At 39.7% G+C, this 20,205-nt stretch overlaps 1 protein-coding gene across 1 annotated transcript in view; it reads left to right on the forward strand.

Moving 5' to 3' along the window:
- ALDH6A1 (aldehyde dehydrogenase 6 family member A1) overlaps window positions 1-20,205 on the forward strand; it is a 261,329-nt gene that overhangs the window by 59,704 nt on the left and 181,420 nt on the right. Inside the window, exons 3-5 of the mRNA XM_053697045.1 lie at window positions 5,425-5,586; window positions 5,672-5,750; window positions 6,400-6,702. Of these exons, the coding sequence (XP_053553020.1) occupies window positions 5,473-5,586; window positions 5,672-5,750; window positions 6,400-6,702 (496 nt within the window). The 5' untranslated portion in view covers window positions 5,425-5,472. The remainder of the gene's footprint in view (window positions 1-5,424; window positions 5,587-5,671; window positions 5,751-6,399; window positions 6,703-20,205) is intronic.

Raw genomic sequence — 20,205 nt, forward strand, 5'->3', positions numbered from 1 at the left:
TTCTTTCATGTAATTGGCAAGAGTCCATGAGCTAGTGACGTATGGGATATAAGGTTAACACAAAACAGTGTAAATAGGGGTGCTATCACTTTAAAATTGTGCAAGTCTGCACAAGACTCAGATGCTAGGTGTGAATAGATACTCAGAGTGTCTATTAAACACAATGAAGTGTAAAAAGGGGCACTATCACTTTAAGATAAGCCATTCTGCAATGAATGGGGAAACAAATATTTGGTATAAATTGTTACTCAGTATTGCAATAAGTGATATGTAAATATGTAATGTGTAAATACAAATTACAATAATGCATATATAAAAAATAACCTATATAGCTATACTATCTAGCAGACCGGATCCTCTGAGTAGTCCGGTACACTCTCTCCAGGTATATATGACAGGAACAGCTGCATTTTGCTAATAGATGGATACATTTCTCTCACTTGTGGTCTAGCACTGTAATGTAGTGTAGACTAGGCAGGCCAGAGCCTCTGAGCTGTCTGGTGAACTCTCCTCCACGATCAAGTGAAACCAGGTGTATGGTGTATCTTTCAGCTTGCTTGCAGAGTTCAGGGTGTGGTTAACAACCACAAAAAAGGTTTGTTATTGTGAATAAAAAAAGTGGATGAAAAATAGCAAGTAACTTTGGAAAACTTAAAAACAAGTGTTTATTAAACACGTAGATAAAATACAGCAACGCGTTTCTCAGTAATGTTACCGTTTCCCCAGTCTGATAAAAATGGTAATTACTTGCTACATGATATACACATGGCTGACCAATCGGAGAGCCAGAAATATACACACACCCTTACTAGTCACATTACTTAGTAAATGGTTTGTGTTTACAATAGGGATAGGTGTAATATGACAGTTTCATGCAGCATACAAACTATATACAGGGAGTGCAGAATTATTAGGCAAGTTGTATTTTTGAGGATTAATTTTATTATTGAACAACAACCATGTTCTCAATGAACCCAACAAACTCATTAATATCAAAGCTGAATAGTTTTGGAAGTAGTTTTTAGTTTTTTAGTTATAGCTATTTTAGGGGGATATCTGTGTGTGCAGGTGACTATTACTGTGCATAATTATTAGGCAACTTAACAAAAAACAAATATATACCCATTTCAATTATTTATTTTTACCAGTGAAACCAATATAACATCTCAACATTCAAAAATATACATTTCTGACATTCAAAAACAAAAACAAATCAGTGACCAACATAGCCACCTTTCTTTGCAAGGACACTCAAAAGCCTGCCATCCATGGATTCTGTCAGTGTTTTGATCTGTTCACCATCAACATTGCGTGCAGCAGCAACCACAGCCTCCCAGACACTGTTCAGAGAGGTGTACTGTTTTCCCTCCTTGTAAATCTCACATTTGATGATGGACCACAGGTTCTCAATGGGGTTCAGATCAGGTGAACAAGGAGGCCATGTCATTAGATTTTCTTCTTTTATACCCTTTCTTGCCAGCCACGCTGTGGAGTACTTGGACGCGTGTGATGGAGCATTGTCCTGCATGAAAATAATGTTTTTCTTGAAGGATGCAGACTTCTTCCTGTACCACTGCTTGAAGAAGGTGTCTTCCAGAAACTGGCAGTAGGACTGGGAGTTGAGCTTGACTCCATCCTCAACCCTAAAAGGCCCCACAAGCTCATCTTTGATGATACCAGCCCAAACCAGTACTCCACCTCCACCTTGCTGGCGTCTGAGTCGGACTGGAGCTTTCTGCCCTTTACCAATCCAACCACGGGCCCATCCATCTGGCCCATCAAGACTCACTCTCATTTCATCAGTCCATAAAACCTTAGAAAAATCAGTCTTGAGATATTTCTTGGCCCAGTCTTGACGTTTCAGCTTGTGTGTCTTGTTCAGTGGTGGTCGTCTTTCAGCCTTTCTTACCTTGGCCATGTCTCTGAGTATTGCACACCTTGTGCTTTTGGGCACTCCAGTGATGTTGCAGCTCTGAAATATGGCCAAACTGGTGGCAAGTGGCCTCTTGGCAGCTGCACGCTTGACTTTTCTCAGTTCATGGGCAGTTATTTTGCGCCTTGGTTTTTCCACACGCTTCTTGCGACCCTGTTGACTATTTTGAATGAAACGCTTGATTGTTCGATGATCACGCTTCAGAAGCTTTTCAATTTTAAGAGTGCTGCATCCCTCTGCAAGATATCTCACTATTTTTGACTTTTCTGAGCCTGTCAAGTCCTTCTTTTGACCCATTTTGCCAAAGGAAAGGAAGTTGCCTAATAATTATGCACACCTGATATAGGGTGTTGATGTAATTAGACCACACCCCTTCTCATTACAGAGATGCACATCACCTAATATGCTTAATTGGTAGTAGGCTTTCGAGCCTATACAGCTTGGAGTAAGACAACATGCATAAAGAGGATGATGTGGTCAAAATACTCATTTGCCTAATAATTCTGCACACAGTGTATCTCTTATTTGTTTAAAATGGTTTTGGTGCATGTTGAAACTAAAAATACATTAGTTTAGAAATTGGCCTTCGATAGAGTGGAGTGGCCCTTCCTCTTTCAGGTTCTGGGGAGATTTGGGATTGTAGGGCATTTTAGAGATTTTGTTATAAATGTCTACTCAGATAGTAAAGCTTCTATATTGATTAATAATGGTATCTCAGATGCCTTTTGTTTGACAAGAGGAACCCGACAAGGGTGTCCTATGTCTCCTTTATTGTTCGATTTGATAATTGAGCCCTTGGCTATCAGACTGAGAAAAATGCTGACCGGAATTAGCATAGGGGAGGTGACACTTAAAACTGCTTTATTTGCGGACGATCTTCTGCTATTTGTAGCTAACCCAAAAAATCAGATCGATGAGATTGTAAATCTTCTGGATCAGTATAGTATAGTTTCAGGTTATAAAATTAATCTTGCAAAATCCAAAATTCTCTGGTTGAAAGAAAATCCGGGGGAGTCCCAGCACTATCAATTTATAGAAACTAAAACTTTGAATTATTTGGGGCTGAACATTTCTGCCAATATGGTAAACTGGTATAGGGATAACATTCTAACGGTTTTGAGAGACACTCGAGACAAGCTGAAAACCTGGGCAACTTCCCCAGTTTCCTTAACAGGTAAAGTGGCTTTGTTTAATTGGTCTGATGGTAGCTGCCATGGACATCATTCGGTTTGCCGGGTTCCATCTCAGACCCCTGCAGTTATGTATGCTCAAACAATGGAACGGGAATTATTCAAATCTGTCTCCGCAGACCTACCTGGGTGATTGTGACCACGGATGCCAGCCTGCTGGGATGGGGAGCAGTCTGGGGCTCGCTAAAGGCTCAGGGGATGTGGACTCGGGAGGAGTCTGTTCTCCCCATAAACATTTTAGAGCTGAGGGCAATCTTCAATGCTCTTCTGGACTGGCCTCAATTAGCTTCAGCCCAGTTTATCAGGTTCCAGTCGGACAACATAACTTCAGTGGCTTACATCAACCATTAGGGAGGAACTTGGCGTTCCTTGGCCATGACAGAGGTAGCCAAGATTATTCAGTGGGCGGATACCCACAACTGCTGTCTATCTGCTATCCACATTCCAGGAGTGGACAACTGGGAAGCAGATTTTCTGAGCAGACAGACCTTTCACCCGGGGGAGTGGGAACTCTATCCGGAGATGTTTTCCAACTTGATTCTCAAATGGGGACAGCCGGAGCTGGATCTCATGGCATTTCAACAGAATGCCAAGCTCCCGAGGTACAGGTTGAGGTCAAGGGATCCTCGGGTGTACTGATGGATGCTCTGGTGGTTCCTTGGAATTTCAGTCTAGCATACCTATTTCCTCCATTCGCTCCCCTCCCATGGGTCATTGCGCAAATCAAACAGGAGAAGGCGTCGGGGATCCTCATTGCACCGGCCTGGCCTCGCAGGATCTGGTATGCAGACCTAGTGGAGATGTCTTCTCTTCCACCTTGGGGACTTCCACTGAGGAAGGACCTTCTACTTCAAGGGCCCTTCCTTCACCCAAATCTTGTTTTTCTGAAGCTGACTGTTTGGAGATTGAACGCTTTATTCTATCTAAGCACAGGTTTTAGGAGTTGGTCATTGCGTAAGCGTGTAACTAGAAATATTTAGTATAAGATATGGCGCAGATATCTATTCTGGTGTGAATCCAAGGGGTTCTCGTGGCGTAGAGTCAGGATTCCTAGAATTTTGTCCTTTCTCCAGGAGGGTCTGGAAAAGGGTTTGTCTGCGAGTACTTTGAAGGGTCAAATTTTTGCCTTATCTATTCTGTTGCATAAACGTCTGGCAGATGTACCAGATGTGCAATCCTTCTGTCAGGCCTTGGTCAGAATCTGGCCTGTGTTCAAACCTGTTACTCCTCCCTGGAGTCTTAATCTTGTTCTTAAAGTTCTTCAGCAGGCTCTGTTTGAGCCCATGCATTCCTTAGATATTAAGCTGTTATCTTGGAAAGTTTTGTTTCTTGTTGCAATTTCTTCTTCTCGTAGAGTCTCTTAACTCTGGGCGTTGTAGTATGAATCCCCTTACCTTATTTTTCATTCGGATAAGGTAGTTCTGCGTACTAAGTTAGGTTTCCTTCCTAAAGTGGTTTCAGATAGGAACATTAATCAAGAAATTGATGTTCCTTCTTTGTGTCCTAACCCTTCTTCTCATAAAGAGCGTTTGCTGCTCAACCTAGATGTGGTGCGTGCGTTTTCTCTGGGAAACGCAAGGGTCAGAAAGTTACGGCTACTTCTCTTTCTTTGTGGCTGAAGAGTATAATTTGCTTGGCCTATGAAACTGCTGGACAGGAGCCTCCTGAGAGAATCATGACTTGTTCCATGAGGGCTGTTTCCTCTTCCTGGTCATTCAAAAATGAAGCTTCTGTGGAACAGATTTTAAAGGCTGCAACTTGGTCCTCTCTACATACTTTTTCAAAATTCTATAAATGTAATACCTTTGCCTCGGCTGAGGCTTCTTTTGGGAGAAAGGTTCTTCAAGCAGTGGTGCCTTTTGTTTAGGTTCTCTGTCTTGTCCCTCCCTTATCTGTGTCCTCTAGCTTGGTATTTGATTCCCAATAGTAATTACTGATGATCCGTGGACTCACCGAGTCATTAGAAAGAAAACAAAATTTATGCTTACCTGATGATAAATTTATTTCTTGACACCATGAGTCCACGGCCCACCCTGTTTATTCAGACAGTCTTTGTTGTGTAAACCTCAGGCACCTCTGCACCTTGTGTTACCTCCTTTCTCTCTTTTTCCTTCGGTCCAATGACTGAGCGTTGTGGGAAGGGAAGTGATACTTAACAGCTTTGCTGTGGTGCTCTTTGTCTCCTCCTGCTGGCCAGGAGTGATATTCCCAACAGTAATTACTGATCGGTGGACTCACCGTGTCAAGAAATAAATAAATTTATCAGATAAGCATACATTTTGTTTTTGTTTTTTTCTTCAGGCCACAAATGAGGTGATTGGACAGGTGCCACAAGCAACACAGAGTGAGATGGAGGCGGCAGTCAGTGCATGTCAGCATACCTTCCCAGCCTGGTCCGAATCATCTATTTTACACAGACAGCAGATTTTTCTGCGTTACCAGCAGCTTATAAAGGACAACCTGGTAAAAAAACAAACACTTTTCAGTGGGGAGAGCAGATGTGAGGTAAAGCAATCTTGTTTTTATTTATACAACCTGTTGTTTACAGAAAGAATTGGCGCATCTGATCACTCTGGAGCAGGGAAAGACATTGGCTGATGCAGAAGGAGATGTTTTCCGGGGACTACGTAAGGTTTTGGGCCGTAGGAAGCAATGTGTTTGTGATACCTTCACATTTACCCTACATTAAATGTTTATTGTAATGTATTGGTCTGGTTCCACATATCCTATAATATAAAAGGCCAAGTGTGTTTGTCCAAAGCTGTCATGCACAGTAGAGACAGCACGAGGATTAACACACCTGGCCTTACCTGACATGCTGTTTGCGACAAAAGTGGGCGTTGCTGGATGGGTGTGTGTGCGTGGCCGGATAGGAGCGTGGGCGTGACCGGGCATGGCCGGGGGCGTGGTCAGGTGCGGTCAGCGCGAAAGAGAGGGGGAGAGACAAAAAGAGATGGGGAAGAGCAGAAGAGAGGGGAAAGTGCAGAAGAAAGGGGGAGAGAGCAAAATAGAGGGGAAAGAGCAAAATAGAGGGAAGAGAGAGAGAAATAGAGAGGGGGGAGAGAGAGCAATAGTGAGGGGGAGAGAGAGAAAAAGAGAGGTGGAGCGAGAGAGAGAGCAAAAGAGAGGGGGGAGAGAGAGATCAAAAGAGAGGTGGATAGAGTACAAAAGAGAGGGGGAGAGAGAGAGCAAGGGGTGGGACCGCTGTACTGCAAAAAATGGCCCGTGTGAACGGGCTTTAGGACTAGTAGCTTATATTTGAATTTTCCCTTGCAGAGGTAGTGGAGCATGCATGTAGTGTAACTTCTCTCATGCTTGGTGAGACGCTTCCCTCCATCACTAAAGACATGGACACATACACCTTTCGATTGCCGCTGGGCGTCTGTGCTGGCATTGCACCTTTTAACTTCCCTGCAATGATTCCACTGTGGATGTTTCCCATGGCCATGGTCTGTGGAAACACATACCTTATGAAGCCATCTGAGCGAGTTCCTGGGGCCACCATGTTGCTTGCCCGCCTTCTGCAGGACGCAGGAGCTCCTGATGGGACCCTGAACATCATACATGGCCAGCATGCAGGTACTGGTAATGAGGGGTTTGACTTTTTAGAGCACTGGGCACTGGGTACAATTTGTACAGTAAGGATGGATTGTACCTGAATGACATGGGTGCAGATGTGTTGGGGCAAAGGATGGTAGCACGTTTAGAAAATCTTTTAAACTAGGCAAAGGGGGGTGGGTCAGTCCATACATAGTAGAAAACAGACAGATCAGTCTGTAAATATGACACACCTAGAAAATCTCAAGGAAGGGATGGCAGAAGGGTACGTTTAGGACATGTCACATTAGAAAGTTTGGAAGAAAGTGCATCAAATAGCAGCAGAAAGCACATGAAAATTAAATGTATGACAGCAAATGCAAGAAGCATGATGGGTAAAATGTGGTAGCTCAAGCTCTTAGTTGCAGAAGAGGACTATATCAGCATAACTGAAACCTGGTTGGATGTTTTTATTAAAGTGATGGTAAACCCAAGCGTATAACAAACACTAGGATTTACCATCACTACAAATAAACAGATGTTTCTCTCATTGTTTCGTAAAAAACAGCATTGCACTAACCCTATCTGTTAGGGGATAAGCTGCATACATAAACCTGACGTTTCCACCTCTAGACCAATAGCCGTGTGTGAACTGACATCCTTGCACAGCTAGAGGTGGAAACATCACCTCATTGGAGAAGAGTGCTGTGCCGTGGGCGGGCGGAGGCGCTGTGCTAGCGATCTACTTTCCTAACAGATAGGGTGAGTGTAATGCTGTTTTTTACGAAAGGATGTGAGAAACTCATGTTTATTCCAAGAAAATTGTTTGTGAAAAGAGGTCACAATTTACGTTGCTGGAGATTAAATCTCCTTTCCACCAGCCTTAAACATTTTTTCACTGTAAGAGCAGTCAAATTGTGGAACTCATTAATAAATGCCAATACCTTAGATACATTTAAACATGGTTTAGAAACGTTTCTGGCTAGAAACAGAATTCAGGGATATAATTGCTTGTGTTAAATGGGTCACATTTTTTATGGGATTAATTTAAGGTCAACTGGAGCTTTTGTTGTAAGTATATTAAGATTTGTATAGGATGAACTCAATGGACTTCCGCCTTTTTTTAACCTCATCTACTATTTTACTAAATGACCATCAATCACCGCTAGAACTCGTCTAATGATTTGTGTAGTTTATGATCTCAGTTTTACTTGGGTGTGAGGTGGGAAGAGACACAAAGTCTATTTGATAATGCCGAAAAGCTTGCAAAAGTCAAGCACTTGTGTTAATCTCTGACATAGCTCCTGTTGTCCTTGGTTGTTGTCTGTTGTGAATAATAGGGAGAATGGTTTCCAAGCCTAGAGTTGTATGATTGCTGAGGAATTGCTTGGAAATTGACCCCAGTACCTGCATTCATGATGGAAGTCTGTGGCTTGTCATAAGTTGTACATTTTGTTTACATTTACTCCTTTGAAAGCTTTGACAAATAACAAAAGCCAAGTAATCCTCTATATATGGCTCAAAGTGTATGATTATATGAGCTATATAATGCTATATGATAAACCTTTAGCAAGTTTTACATTTAAATTGCTGGATTCCACTGGAAATAAATAGCCTTAGCTGACCTCTCACTGGTATTTAATCTGTGTGTCTGGCCCTCTGGTTCAAGCAGTTGTCTCTGTGGCCATATTCTACTGCCTGCAAACTTCCTCATGGGGTGAAGCGGCTCGTGAACCCCACTGCAGCCAACCTTCCACCTCCAGCCAATGAGGAATCAGAGATAGTACTCTTGGTCTGACATTTCCTTGTAGCTCGCTGCTAAAAGGGATAAATAAGTGCCATAGCTCAAGCTGCATACATAAACCTGCATATAAAATCCAAATAGCCAGCAGGCACCACAAAAAAGGCACTTCTTTTTGTTCAAAAATGCTGGTCCATTGTTTTCTTTTTGTTGTTTTTTTAACCTATTTGCTTTATATTTTGTGCCTTCTCATTACTTTAGAAGCACTGATTTTATTTTGTTTTTGTTGAGAATGGCATTTGACAAAATGGGTTTCCTATATAAGAACATATTTATTTTTTTAAGAACTGGATCACCCATAAGTATAATGTCTAGGTAGGGAATACTTGCCGATCAAGATAAGTTAACTGTAAATTGACCTGATTAAATACAGAATTAAAGTGCTTCCTCATCAGTTAACCAAACAAATAAGAGATAATCTAAGTACCTCTTGTATGCTTTGATGTAATGTCTGAAGGGATTTCCACATCCATTCACATGAAAATGCTCCTACCAACCCATAAGCAGGTTGATGTAGGCTGGGACAAATTTTGCCCCCATACAAGTCCCACATCACTGAAGGTAAAAATCTTCCTGAAAATAATTATGGATCAGTAAGAAATATAGAACTTCTCCTAGATTCTTTTTATTTTTTTTTATATTTTTTATTGAAGTCTTGAGAATTGTTACAAACAAGAATCGTCCAAAAGTTGTAATACCACAGAAACATAATAAGCATTGCTATCACACAAACATAACCAGTAAGAACATAGACTGTGGTACTATTTGTTAACTAAAATAATATAGCCAGATCAGCGATAGGGCCATCATCATAGCGTGTAGAGCTATATCTGGTGTAGTGATTATTTATAGAAAGATATCAAAATCTGCCTTGAGAGATAAACAAGAAGGAGTGGTATCATCAGACAGGCTTAGTTACTGTGTGACAGACAAGTCTGGACTAGGGGAGATGGGACTTTATTTTTGTATTATGTCATATAACGAATGCTCCTCGTGATGCCATAGGGGCTACTCTTGGGCCCATCAAATCTAATGAAGTTATTCCGCGAGGAGGTAGCTTTTGACGAGGCCATAGTATATAAGGGGGAAGTGGATACAGCGGGCAAAAGCCGCTCTAAGTATTGAGGGGGAGGGTGGGGGCGGAGCTAGCCAGGGTGGCCGAGTGAGTTAATGAGGGGAGTGAGAATAGGACATATAGTAATGGTATAGGGGTAGCTTCAGAACAAGGTAGCCATTTGCAGGAAGGCAGGGGCACTGTAGGACATTTATCTATGCTACAGTTTCCATCAGAGTAAGAGTGGTGCCAGCTTATATATGTTATAATAGTGCTGATCTCAGAAATGGAAATCCTACGATCTGTTATAGTAGCGTACAGAGCATAGTGCATATCTACCAAGTTTATATACAACAATTATAGATAGAAAATAGGTCAACTAAGTGATTTATAACGGGGAAACATCTGGAACCTCTAATATACAGTATATAACAGTATGCCATGATTCCTTCATTAACATAGGAGGTCACTCTTGGATCTAACCAGAATTATGTAATCTAAAGGAGGAGAATTAGTATTTGAGGTTGGTACTCTTGGACCTAGCTACCTAGAAAGAATTAGCACATTGTGTGATGTAGTTGTAGACAATGCATTATAAGATACCGCAAGGTTATGACATAGAGGCTACTAGGAAGTCTCCTTCCGCTCGGATATTGATATATCTTAGACATTACCAAGGCTATAACCATCAGATTTTACTTATGCAACTTGTGTCAATATATAGGAAGACCAGCAGGTAGTCTATCTCGGGTCAATATGTTATTTACTGAAGGAAATAGTAGAAACAGTCACAAGTATAGTAGATAAGAACTGCATAATATATAACAGTATGTAAAGTAGACCCTTATAATATATATACCTTAAACCGTGATTTCCTGAGGTGTTTACTATGCTATATTTGGGCTAAATTGCAAAATTATGGGGTAAGTCTGGTTAAGATCTCAAAGGTAAAGCCACCCTGTGAAAATTATGAGATGGGAACTCAAGGTAGAAATATTACCATGGTAACTTTTATGGAGAGTACTATATACCACCATATAGACTAGGTGCTGATGTATAAATAGACTTAACATTAAGCTCTGGGAGGCAAATGAACAATTATATAGATAATTAGTCACGTCATAGTTGTGTCTTTATGAATGATAACGAAGGAGTATACTACTGCTGATAGGATTTCCTATTTGAGAAAAAACATTTATAATGGGTATAGTGCTAGCTTTAGGAGGAGGTTGCTCATCATTTAACTTACTATGGCAGGGATTAATTTCCGTTTAACTATGGTTACTCAAAACGAGTCAGAATAGTCCCCACTGTCTCGGCCGCCAACAGAAGGACCACAAGTGACTCAACAAGTATCGATAGGTATTATGTTATACGTACCCTTTTGCCAAGTATAACAAAGAAAGCTGTAAGTTATGTACAAATATTAAGGGTTAAGGTGTCTTGTACAGGAGGAGTTGAACAGAACATTCAATAGTTTGTTTAGATGAGAATCACACATGGCATTCCCAGAGGCTCTTCTAACAAAAGCTTCTTACTTTAGTTAGTTTAGGATCGAACCTCCTTTATACTAATAATATGAGTTAACGATATCAGGAAACTGTTATATAATCATACTGTAAATAACAAATATGGGGAAGAGAAAGCAATAGAATATTCTGGTGAGCATTAAACTCCAAAAAATACTTATTACACTAAAAGGTCTATCCGACTCCAGTTCTCAGAGCATTCAGGATGTGATCAGCGAAACACAGCTGTAAGAGTTTCAGGCATGTCTGTTGAAGTAACCTCTGTGAATCATATATACTGACTATATATATTGTAATATCAATGTGCGTGTAATCCTAGGCACAACGATCAGAGGGGCAGAAGTCTTTATACTCGGTACACAGTCTCCTTTCTCATCTGTAACCGTGAAAGTAATTGTCCCATGTTCTCTGCTGTCGGATGAATCATCTGCACCCTTCAATCCTGTAGAATGATCCTCTATGTCCCCCCTGTCGGCTGTGACCTTTGATATGATGATCAGGGACTTTCCCAAACTAGCTGCTTCTGCTATGGGGTTATAGTGAGATATACTAAATCGTATCGGTTCAGTAGATCTAAATACCCGAGTCTCACCATCCGAAGGTAGTTGATGGGTCACTGGGGATCCCGCTGAAGGCTCTAAATTGTCAGGTGGAGGACCGCTGATAGTTCTCAAGGAGTTCCCATCCTCTGTGAGAATTGTATGGAGCTCGAAAAAATGACCATCCAGCCTCTCCGCCATTTCCTTCAGAAGCGTGATTGCTGCCTCCTCCATCTTGAGTATGCCTTAGCATCAGTGTATATCCTTATGAGGCTCTATGAGGACGTACGTTGCTTTGACGGAGTCACAGCCCCTTTAATCTTGCTGACGGGCTGAAAGACCGTGGTGTTGCCGTTCCCGGGCTATGTAGAGCAATTACTGGACAAGATAGCGACTCGTGCCACATAGATGCGGACCGCTGCAGGCTCCGTTGTCAGGCCCTGTAGACTCTGGCGTTGTAGTAGGTGAGCGCCTTCTAGTAGTCGAAGTCGCCACTTCTCTTAACTCTTATGCTGTAGGGAAATGAGTGTCCAAAGAAGGGTTAGTTAAGGCCGGTGTTAGATCTCGTGATAAGGAGATCTAAGTGGCAGTCAGCAGTTGTAGCGGCGCTCCGGATCAAGGTAACGGAGTTTGGTCCAATTAATTCTGCTTCACTGCTATGCTCTTTTCAAAGCTGTTCAGAGCAGATTATACAGTCAAATAACTTAAATTAGTAAAACTGCTATGGAGCTACTGAGATGTGTGACTGCTCTTGTCCCCTGTTGGCTCCGCCTCCTAGATTATTTTTTAAGAGAGTATCATAATTACTGTAATGATCTAATAAACATTCTACTGCTACTGTGATGATGCTGGAATGCAGAATACATGCCTACCACATCCATGGTAAGTTAAGAACAAACAGCATCCCACTGTACTTCATCCAATTCCTTTAAGTAGGAAGGCATCTGTCAGACGATAGGTTGCAGGAGGGACTCCAACCAATTGGATAAGTGCTCAAAGACCCTATACCCGACACTATGGTTCTCCCTTTTACCTCCTCCAAGGACTTATGGAACTTGGGGAGGTGATGGATAATGGATATCACTGGTTTGGGTACAAACAAATAATCAAAAGTATCTGAGTCAAAGATGCCCTACTGCAAACCATCATCTAGCAGACTCAACATTTGTAACTTTACATTTTCTGTTGGATCTTTGGGTAGTGGCATATAGACCTCACTATCTCCTAACTGTCTCATGGCCTCTAACATTCTCTGTCCATAACACGTATCTGCTTGTTTAATGACAATATCAATTGCCTGTTTGTGTTCAAAAGTCAGATTAGGGGGGCCTTCTTTTGGCCTCTGGACAGTTCAATTAGATCCTCCTCAATTCTACGATGGGATGCTTCCAAAAAGGGACCCCTCTCTTTAAAAGCACTATGGGCTTGATTTATCATTCCAATTCTCCTATATTTTCTCCTAAAAATTCTCATGAAAAATAATGCCCCTATTTATCATTCAAAAATGTTCCTAAAATTGGGCAAGTTTGACTGTAAAATTCTCCTACTCACTCTCCTTATCGAACATATTCTCCAAAAAAAAGAGTTAAATTAGACCCTTTTAGTCGTATTTCATATAGTTCTTATTAATTCTCCTAGTTAGAAATCTATTCTCTACCAGTTGTGGAAGCAATGTTACAAAAAAGGGGCTCTACAAGGATAAAAAATTATCAATAACAAAGCGCAATAATAATGGTTATTGGAGCGATAAAAAATGTATATATAATGGAGTGCTTAATAATATGTAACAGAGCACAAAAATTATATCTATTTGGGCCTAAAAATAAGATATAAAATAAGCACTAAAATTGAAGCACAAAAACAATGAAAATGTAGATCTATTTTCTCACATGACAGTTTGTTGAAGAGGGCCATTTACAAAGCTACTAGGAAGGCTGTATACATATTTATATTGGCTTATATTTCACTGACAGGGAGAATAGATGCTTATTGTCAGTGATAAATATGGCACAGATACTAATGCGACTGGAGAAATTTATCATTAGTTCTCCTCCGCTCTCCTATGGAGAAATAACTTTTTTATGATAAATACAGGTGCACAGGTAAGGAGAGCTGTGGAGAACTGATAGAACAAAAAGGAAAATTCCCCAAATGACTGATAAATCGAGCACTATATGTGTTTAGTTAGTGATGGATTAAATACAGTCTCACCACCTAACTCATGTAAGGCAAGATAATCACAACCTTCTTCAAAGTTAATAAATCTTAGGGATGTTCATCCTGGCTAGCTGAGAATATTTTTCCCTTCAACTTTATTCGAAAGTATTTTTTTTTAAAGTCATATTTCTGACTAACCTGTTCCCAAAAAATAATTCAATCTTTTTTAAAAGAATTATCCGAAGCCTAGACCTAAAACTCCCAACTCACTGGATGTAACAGATTAATAACCTTTAAATGTCGTACTTGTTGCAGTCACCCCACAGCCTTGTCTCTCTTATTTCTGCCTCTTTGGCCGCCGCCGCCTCCTGCTGTTTCCTTGATAACCCTCTGAAAATCTGATTTGATGGAACTCTTGGGTTTAACTACTAACTCTTCATCACATGACAGGCCACTAGAATAATCTGTTTTATCCTCATCCTTATAATCGGTGTCTGAAAAAGTGACACTTCTATCCTGTTTGATGGACTTGTTCCCAATTCTAAACCTATTCCTATTTCAATCAAAGGCCACTCAAAGGTTGCACTAATCGTCGTACAAGTTATGTGATGTATTTATGAGAGTGTTACTAATGTGCCCAATAATATGTGGGTGGCACTACATGTATCAGGGAACACCTTAAGGATATTGAATTAGGTGATGAGAGTTCTGACCTAGCAAGACACTTTATTTTCAAACATATCCAGGAGATTACCACTTTTTACTGGCAAGTGATAGAGTGAGTCCAAGGGTCTTCCGGGGTAGGTGACCTGACCACTTAGCTTTTATACAGTATATAGAGGCTTTCTGGATCTTTTAACATAGAACCAGAAGACCACATGGCTTCAATAATGATGATGACATTATCGATTTTTGGGTGGCGTGATTAATTAAATACATTTTAACTTAATATATTTTGTGTCCAACAGGTTTTGCAGCCATGTTTTTTCTTAAATAATATCTTTTGTATATATATTTAATCATCCCCCCCATTTTTCTACATACTTTTATTTATTATAAACAGAAAAGAGTGAGTTCACAGAAAGGAAAACAGCAGATGAACAAGGTTGAAGCAGAAAGGGCCGTGTCAGTGCCTCTCCCGACATTGATTAGTACAAACAAACTCGAAAAGTTTGCAGTCCAAATACAGCAATACAAAAAAGTCCCTTTATAAACAATCTTCAAACTTAGTGAGGTGTTGAAAAGATAGTGTCATTGGCACATTAAAAGCACTTGAAAGGAGCGATAATACAATTCATACCTTTATTTTCTCGTGTAAAAAACACATACAGCTTTCACAAAGATAGTGATTACCAGGAGACACAGGTGCTAACGGAGTGTGACATCATCTGACGCGTTTCACGCCTTTCTGGCGCTTTGTCAAAGATGTGTATTGGGAGGTTTACTGGCTACTTATAATCCTATTGGATTATGTGCCTCCCCCCCTTAAAAACTCGTCACTAGTATTTGCATACCTAAGTGTTTTATATCCAATACAACATATATTTAAACAATCTTAAAAACTCTATATATATATATATATTTATATATATATATATATATATATATATATATATATATATATATATATATATATATATATATATATATGTCAAAGCCTATCTGACAACGAAAAACTAAAAAGTAGCACACCCATAACGGATGTGTCAATTTGATGTTAGTTACAAAAGTAACATAGGGCTGGCTAAGCAATATTAATTATTGATACAGAGAGAAAAAACCTAACTCATTGTATTTGTTAAAAATCATCTTTTAAAGTGACTCAGGGTATGTAATTCTCTCTAAGGTGTATAGAAACTTTACTTTTAAATTTGTAATAGACATAACTAAATTATCGCTCCAGTTACTAGTCATCAAAAGAAAAAAGCTGTCAGTATGGTTACAGCATAGTGGCTTAAAAACAAACTGTATTCCACACCGGAAATCTATATACATAACCGATATATTCAAAACCCATGTATTATCCACATTGCTAAACAAATATTTATTTAAATAAGATCTTGTAGACTACAAAAATAGTGTGTCCACTAGTCTTCAATCTACAATTAGATTAATGCATGGGCTTCTTCTAATTTGTCTTAAATTATATCAGTTCTAGTCTAATAGTTATTGTTATACTAAGGTATTGGAACTGTTGACTATGACATTTTTGTTAGATTTTAGAAGCATATCTAGAAAAGTGTTAGGAAATAGATGTAATATATATTTGTCAGTGAAAAGATCCTAAGTCAAATCTGAAAAAAAAAATTCCCATATGGAGTTTATTCCTTTGGGTTCTTTAGTCCCCAAATTGAATATCCATTTGGCCTGTCTAGTAAATTTCTAAATCTATCCCCTCCTCTATTGTCTGAGGGTATAAAATCAATTGCTTGAAATTTAAACGCCTTCTAAAGTATTAGCGTGTTTAAAATAATGTTTGGCAATTGGAGTTTTTGGTGGGTCTCTTTCGAGTGATGTAAGGTGTTCATGTATCCTATCCTTTAGAAAACAACTTGTACACCCTGTATACTGTTGTCTGCAGATTTGGCAAGTGATTAAATAAACAATGTATTTGGAGCAACGATCTAAGCTTTGGCTAATTTTATAGCTTGTGTTTGTAGTTGAGGAGGTGAAGGTGTCGCCTATAATACAATGTTGACATACATTGCAAGGATGTTTGCCACATTTAAAGAAACCTTTTTTAGATAGCCATGTTTCTTTTGACCTTTTTATAGAGTTAGTATAGACATATTGGGTTACCTTGCTACCTATTGTTTGTACCTATTTTTTTTTTCAGATTTGACTTAGAATCTTTTCACTGACAAATATATATTACATCTATTTCCTAACACTTTTCTAGATACGCTTCTAAAATCTAACAAAAACAAATGGAATAATTAATTCTATATGTCATAGTCCACAGTTCCAATAACTTAGTATAACAATAACTATTAGACTAGAACTGATATAATTTAAGACAAATTAGAAGAAGCCCATGCATTAATCTAATTGTAGATTGAAGACTAGTGGACACACTATTTTTGTAGTCCACAAGGTCTTATTTAAATAAATATTTTTTTAGCAATGTGGATAATACATGGGTTTCGAAAAAATCGGTTATGTATATAGATTTCCGGTGTGGTAACCATACCAACGGCTTTTTTCTTTTGATGACTAGTAACTGGAGCGATAATTTAGTTATGTCTATTACAAATTTAAAAGTAAAGTTTCTATACACCTTAGAGAGAATTACATACCCTGAGTCACTTTAAAAGATGATTTTCAACAAATACAATGAGTTAGGTTTTTTCTCTCTGTATCAATAATTAATATTGCTTAGCCAGCCCCATGTTACTTTTGTAACTAGCATCAAATTGACACATCCGTTATGGGTGTGCTACTTTTTAGTTTTTAGTTGTCAGATAGGTTTCGATATATATATATATATATATATATATATATATATATATATATATATATATATATATATATATATATATATATATATATATATATATATATATATATATATATTGTTTTTATTAACAAGAGAAATCATCCAGAGTAGATCAACCAGGATGAAAAAAGACAGGGATTTCAGCACTCTTTTTGTGATGGTGCAGACCCTTTTAGAAATATGAAATGTTTTTATTAACAAGAGAAATCATCCAGAGTAGATCAACCAGGATGAAAAAAGACAGGAATCAGTATTACGCCCTGACGAAGCCCGATGTCAATCTTGAACGCACGGGTGAAACGCGCGTCGGCATAGGTTCAGCCGACCGGATCACGTGATGTCCGTGTTTGTGCCCTGGTGAAAGCAACTCTCAGCACGTCTCTACGGTTCCTTACAGGCATTTCAAAAAAGCTTGGAATCACTCTTGGAAATATTTGCCGTTGTTACAAAGAAGCTAAGCACGGCTGAATGAATATCTGGACACTTCAGGTCGTATGGTCCCTTATTATCATTTTGCTCTAACTGTGCTAACCAGCCATTACACTGTGCACTAATACTTGGAAAACGCTGCTCTGTCAAGAGGGCGTCTTGACTTACTTGATAATAGTAAGGACTCAAAACTAAAGAACAGAAATTCAAGCCTGCATACCAAATGAGCGGCATTACTTTGAGCACTAACACGCATGCTTGCTTGCTATTAACCGCATATGCCTATACCATTGCTTGAAATTCATTTTCCAATTTCATATATATGACCGCCTACAGTATTGCATCCAGATTGCGTGTGATGAATAGCACATGCTATATGTAAAACTGATTGTTATGCTCACACACTATTGTGCATATCCTGAGGGCTCGACTGCATTGATCACTTAGATCCCACTTTTCAAACCTGCCCGGCAACATATACCTCAGCCTATGAGGTGTCAGCTGGGTGTAGTTGGTCCTTGCAGCGCATTTCCCTCTGTATATAATATTCCATTTGTACACAGATACCTCGAATGCCTGACATTACTTTACCGTATCCATAAGACTGTCATTTCTCTCTTAGATCCCACTTTCCATTTACCTGCCCAGCTGTGACCTCTAATATGGGGTGCTGTGTGCAGCAGGGTGTAGAAAGAATGACATGCCTTGTAATACCTATGTTGCTATCACATTACTTGTTGATATAAGTATTTCTCAAGTATTTTTACTCGCACATCCCCTGACCGTTCAGGTTCAGTGTATTATGTATGACACAGCTAATACTACTATTATGATGTGTACAGTGGGGCAAAAAAGTATTAAGTCAGCCACCAATTGTGCAAGTTCCCCCACTTAAGAAGATGAGAGAGGCCTGTAATTTTCATTATAGGTATACCTCAACTATGAGAGACAAAATGTGGAAACAAATCCAGACAATCACATTGTCTGATTTGGAAAGAATTTATTCGCAAATTATGGTGGAAAATAAGTATTTGGTCAATATCAAAAGTTCATCTCAATACTTTGTTTTATATCCTTTGTTGGCAATGACAGAGGTCAAACGTTTTCTGTAAGTCTTCACAAGGTTGTCACACATTGTTGATGGTATGTTGGCCCATTCCTGCATGCAGACTCCTCTAGAGCAGTGATGTTTTGGGGCTGTCGCTATGCAACACAGACTTTCAACTCCCCCCAAAGGTTTTCTTTGGGGTTGAGATCTGGAGACTGGCTAGGCCACTCTAGGACCTTGAAATGCTTCTTACGAAGCCACTCCTTCGTTGCCGGGGCGGTGTGTTTGGGATCATTGTCATACTGAAAGACCCAGCCACGTTTCATCTTCAATGCCCTTGCTGATGGAAGGAGGTTTGCACTTAAAATCTCACGATACATGGCCCCATTCATTCTCTCATGTACATGGATCAGTCGTCCTGTTCCCTTTGCAGAGAAACAGCCCCAAAGCAGGATGTTGCCACCCCCATGCTTCACAGTAGGTATTCTGTTCTTTGGTTGCAACTCAGCATTCTCTCTCCTCCAAAACAGTTCTACTTTGGTTTCATCTGACCATATGACATTCTCCCAATCCGCTTCTGGATCATCCAAATGCTCTCTAGCATACTTCAGATGGGCCCAGATATGTACTGGCTTAAGCAGGGGGACACGCCTGGCACTGCAGGATCTGAGTCCCTGGCAGCGTAGTGTGTTACTGTTTGCAGCCTTTGTTACGTTGGTCCCAGCTCTCTGTAGGTCATTCACTAGGTCCCCCCGTGTAGTTCTGGGATGTTTGCTCACCGTTCTTGTGATCATTTTGACCCCACAGGGTGAGATCTTGCGTGGAGCCCCAGATCGATGGAGATTATCAGTAGTCTTGTATGTCTTCCATTTTCTAATTATTGCTCCCACAGTTGATTTCTTCACACCAAGCTGCTTGCCTATTGCAGATTCAGTCTTCCCAGCTTGGTGCAGGCCTACAATTTTGTTTCTGGTGTCCTTCGACAGCTCTTTGGTCTTCACCATAGTGGAGTTTGGAGTGTAACTGTTTGAGGTTGTGGACAGGTGTCTTTTATACTGATAACAAGTTCAAACAGGTGCCATTAATATAGGTAATGAGTGGAGGACAGAGGAGCCTCTTAAATAAGAAGATACAGGTCTGTGAGAGCTAGAAATCTTGCTTGTTTGTAGGTGACCAAATACTTATTTTCCACCACAATATGCAAATAAATTATTTCCAAATCAGACAATGTGATTGTCTGGATTTGTTTCCACATTTTGTCTCATAGTTGAGGTATACCTATGATGAAAATTACAGGCCTGTCACATCTTCTTAAGTGGGACAACTTGCACAATTGGTGGCTGACTAAATACTTTTTTGCTCCACTGTATATGTTGCAATTGATCTAAATAACTGTTTTGTATATATTCCACTTTTCACATTGTGTGGGGGGACGGGCCTACTCTGCCAACTCCTTTGTTATCTATCTCTATTATTACGCTAGTAAAAAATA

The sequence above is a fragment of the Bombina bombina genome, chromosome 1, assembly GCF_027579735.1.
Source record: "Bombina bombina isolate aBomBom1 chromosome 1, aBomBom1.pri, whole genome shotgun sequence".
NCBI classification, from domain to species: domain Eukaryota; kingdom Metazoa; phylum Chordata; class Amphibia; order Anura; family Bombinatoridae; genus Bombina; species Bombina bombina.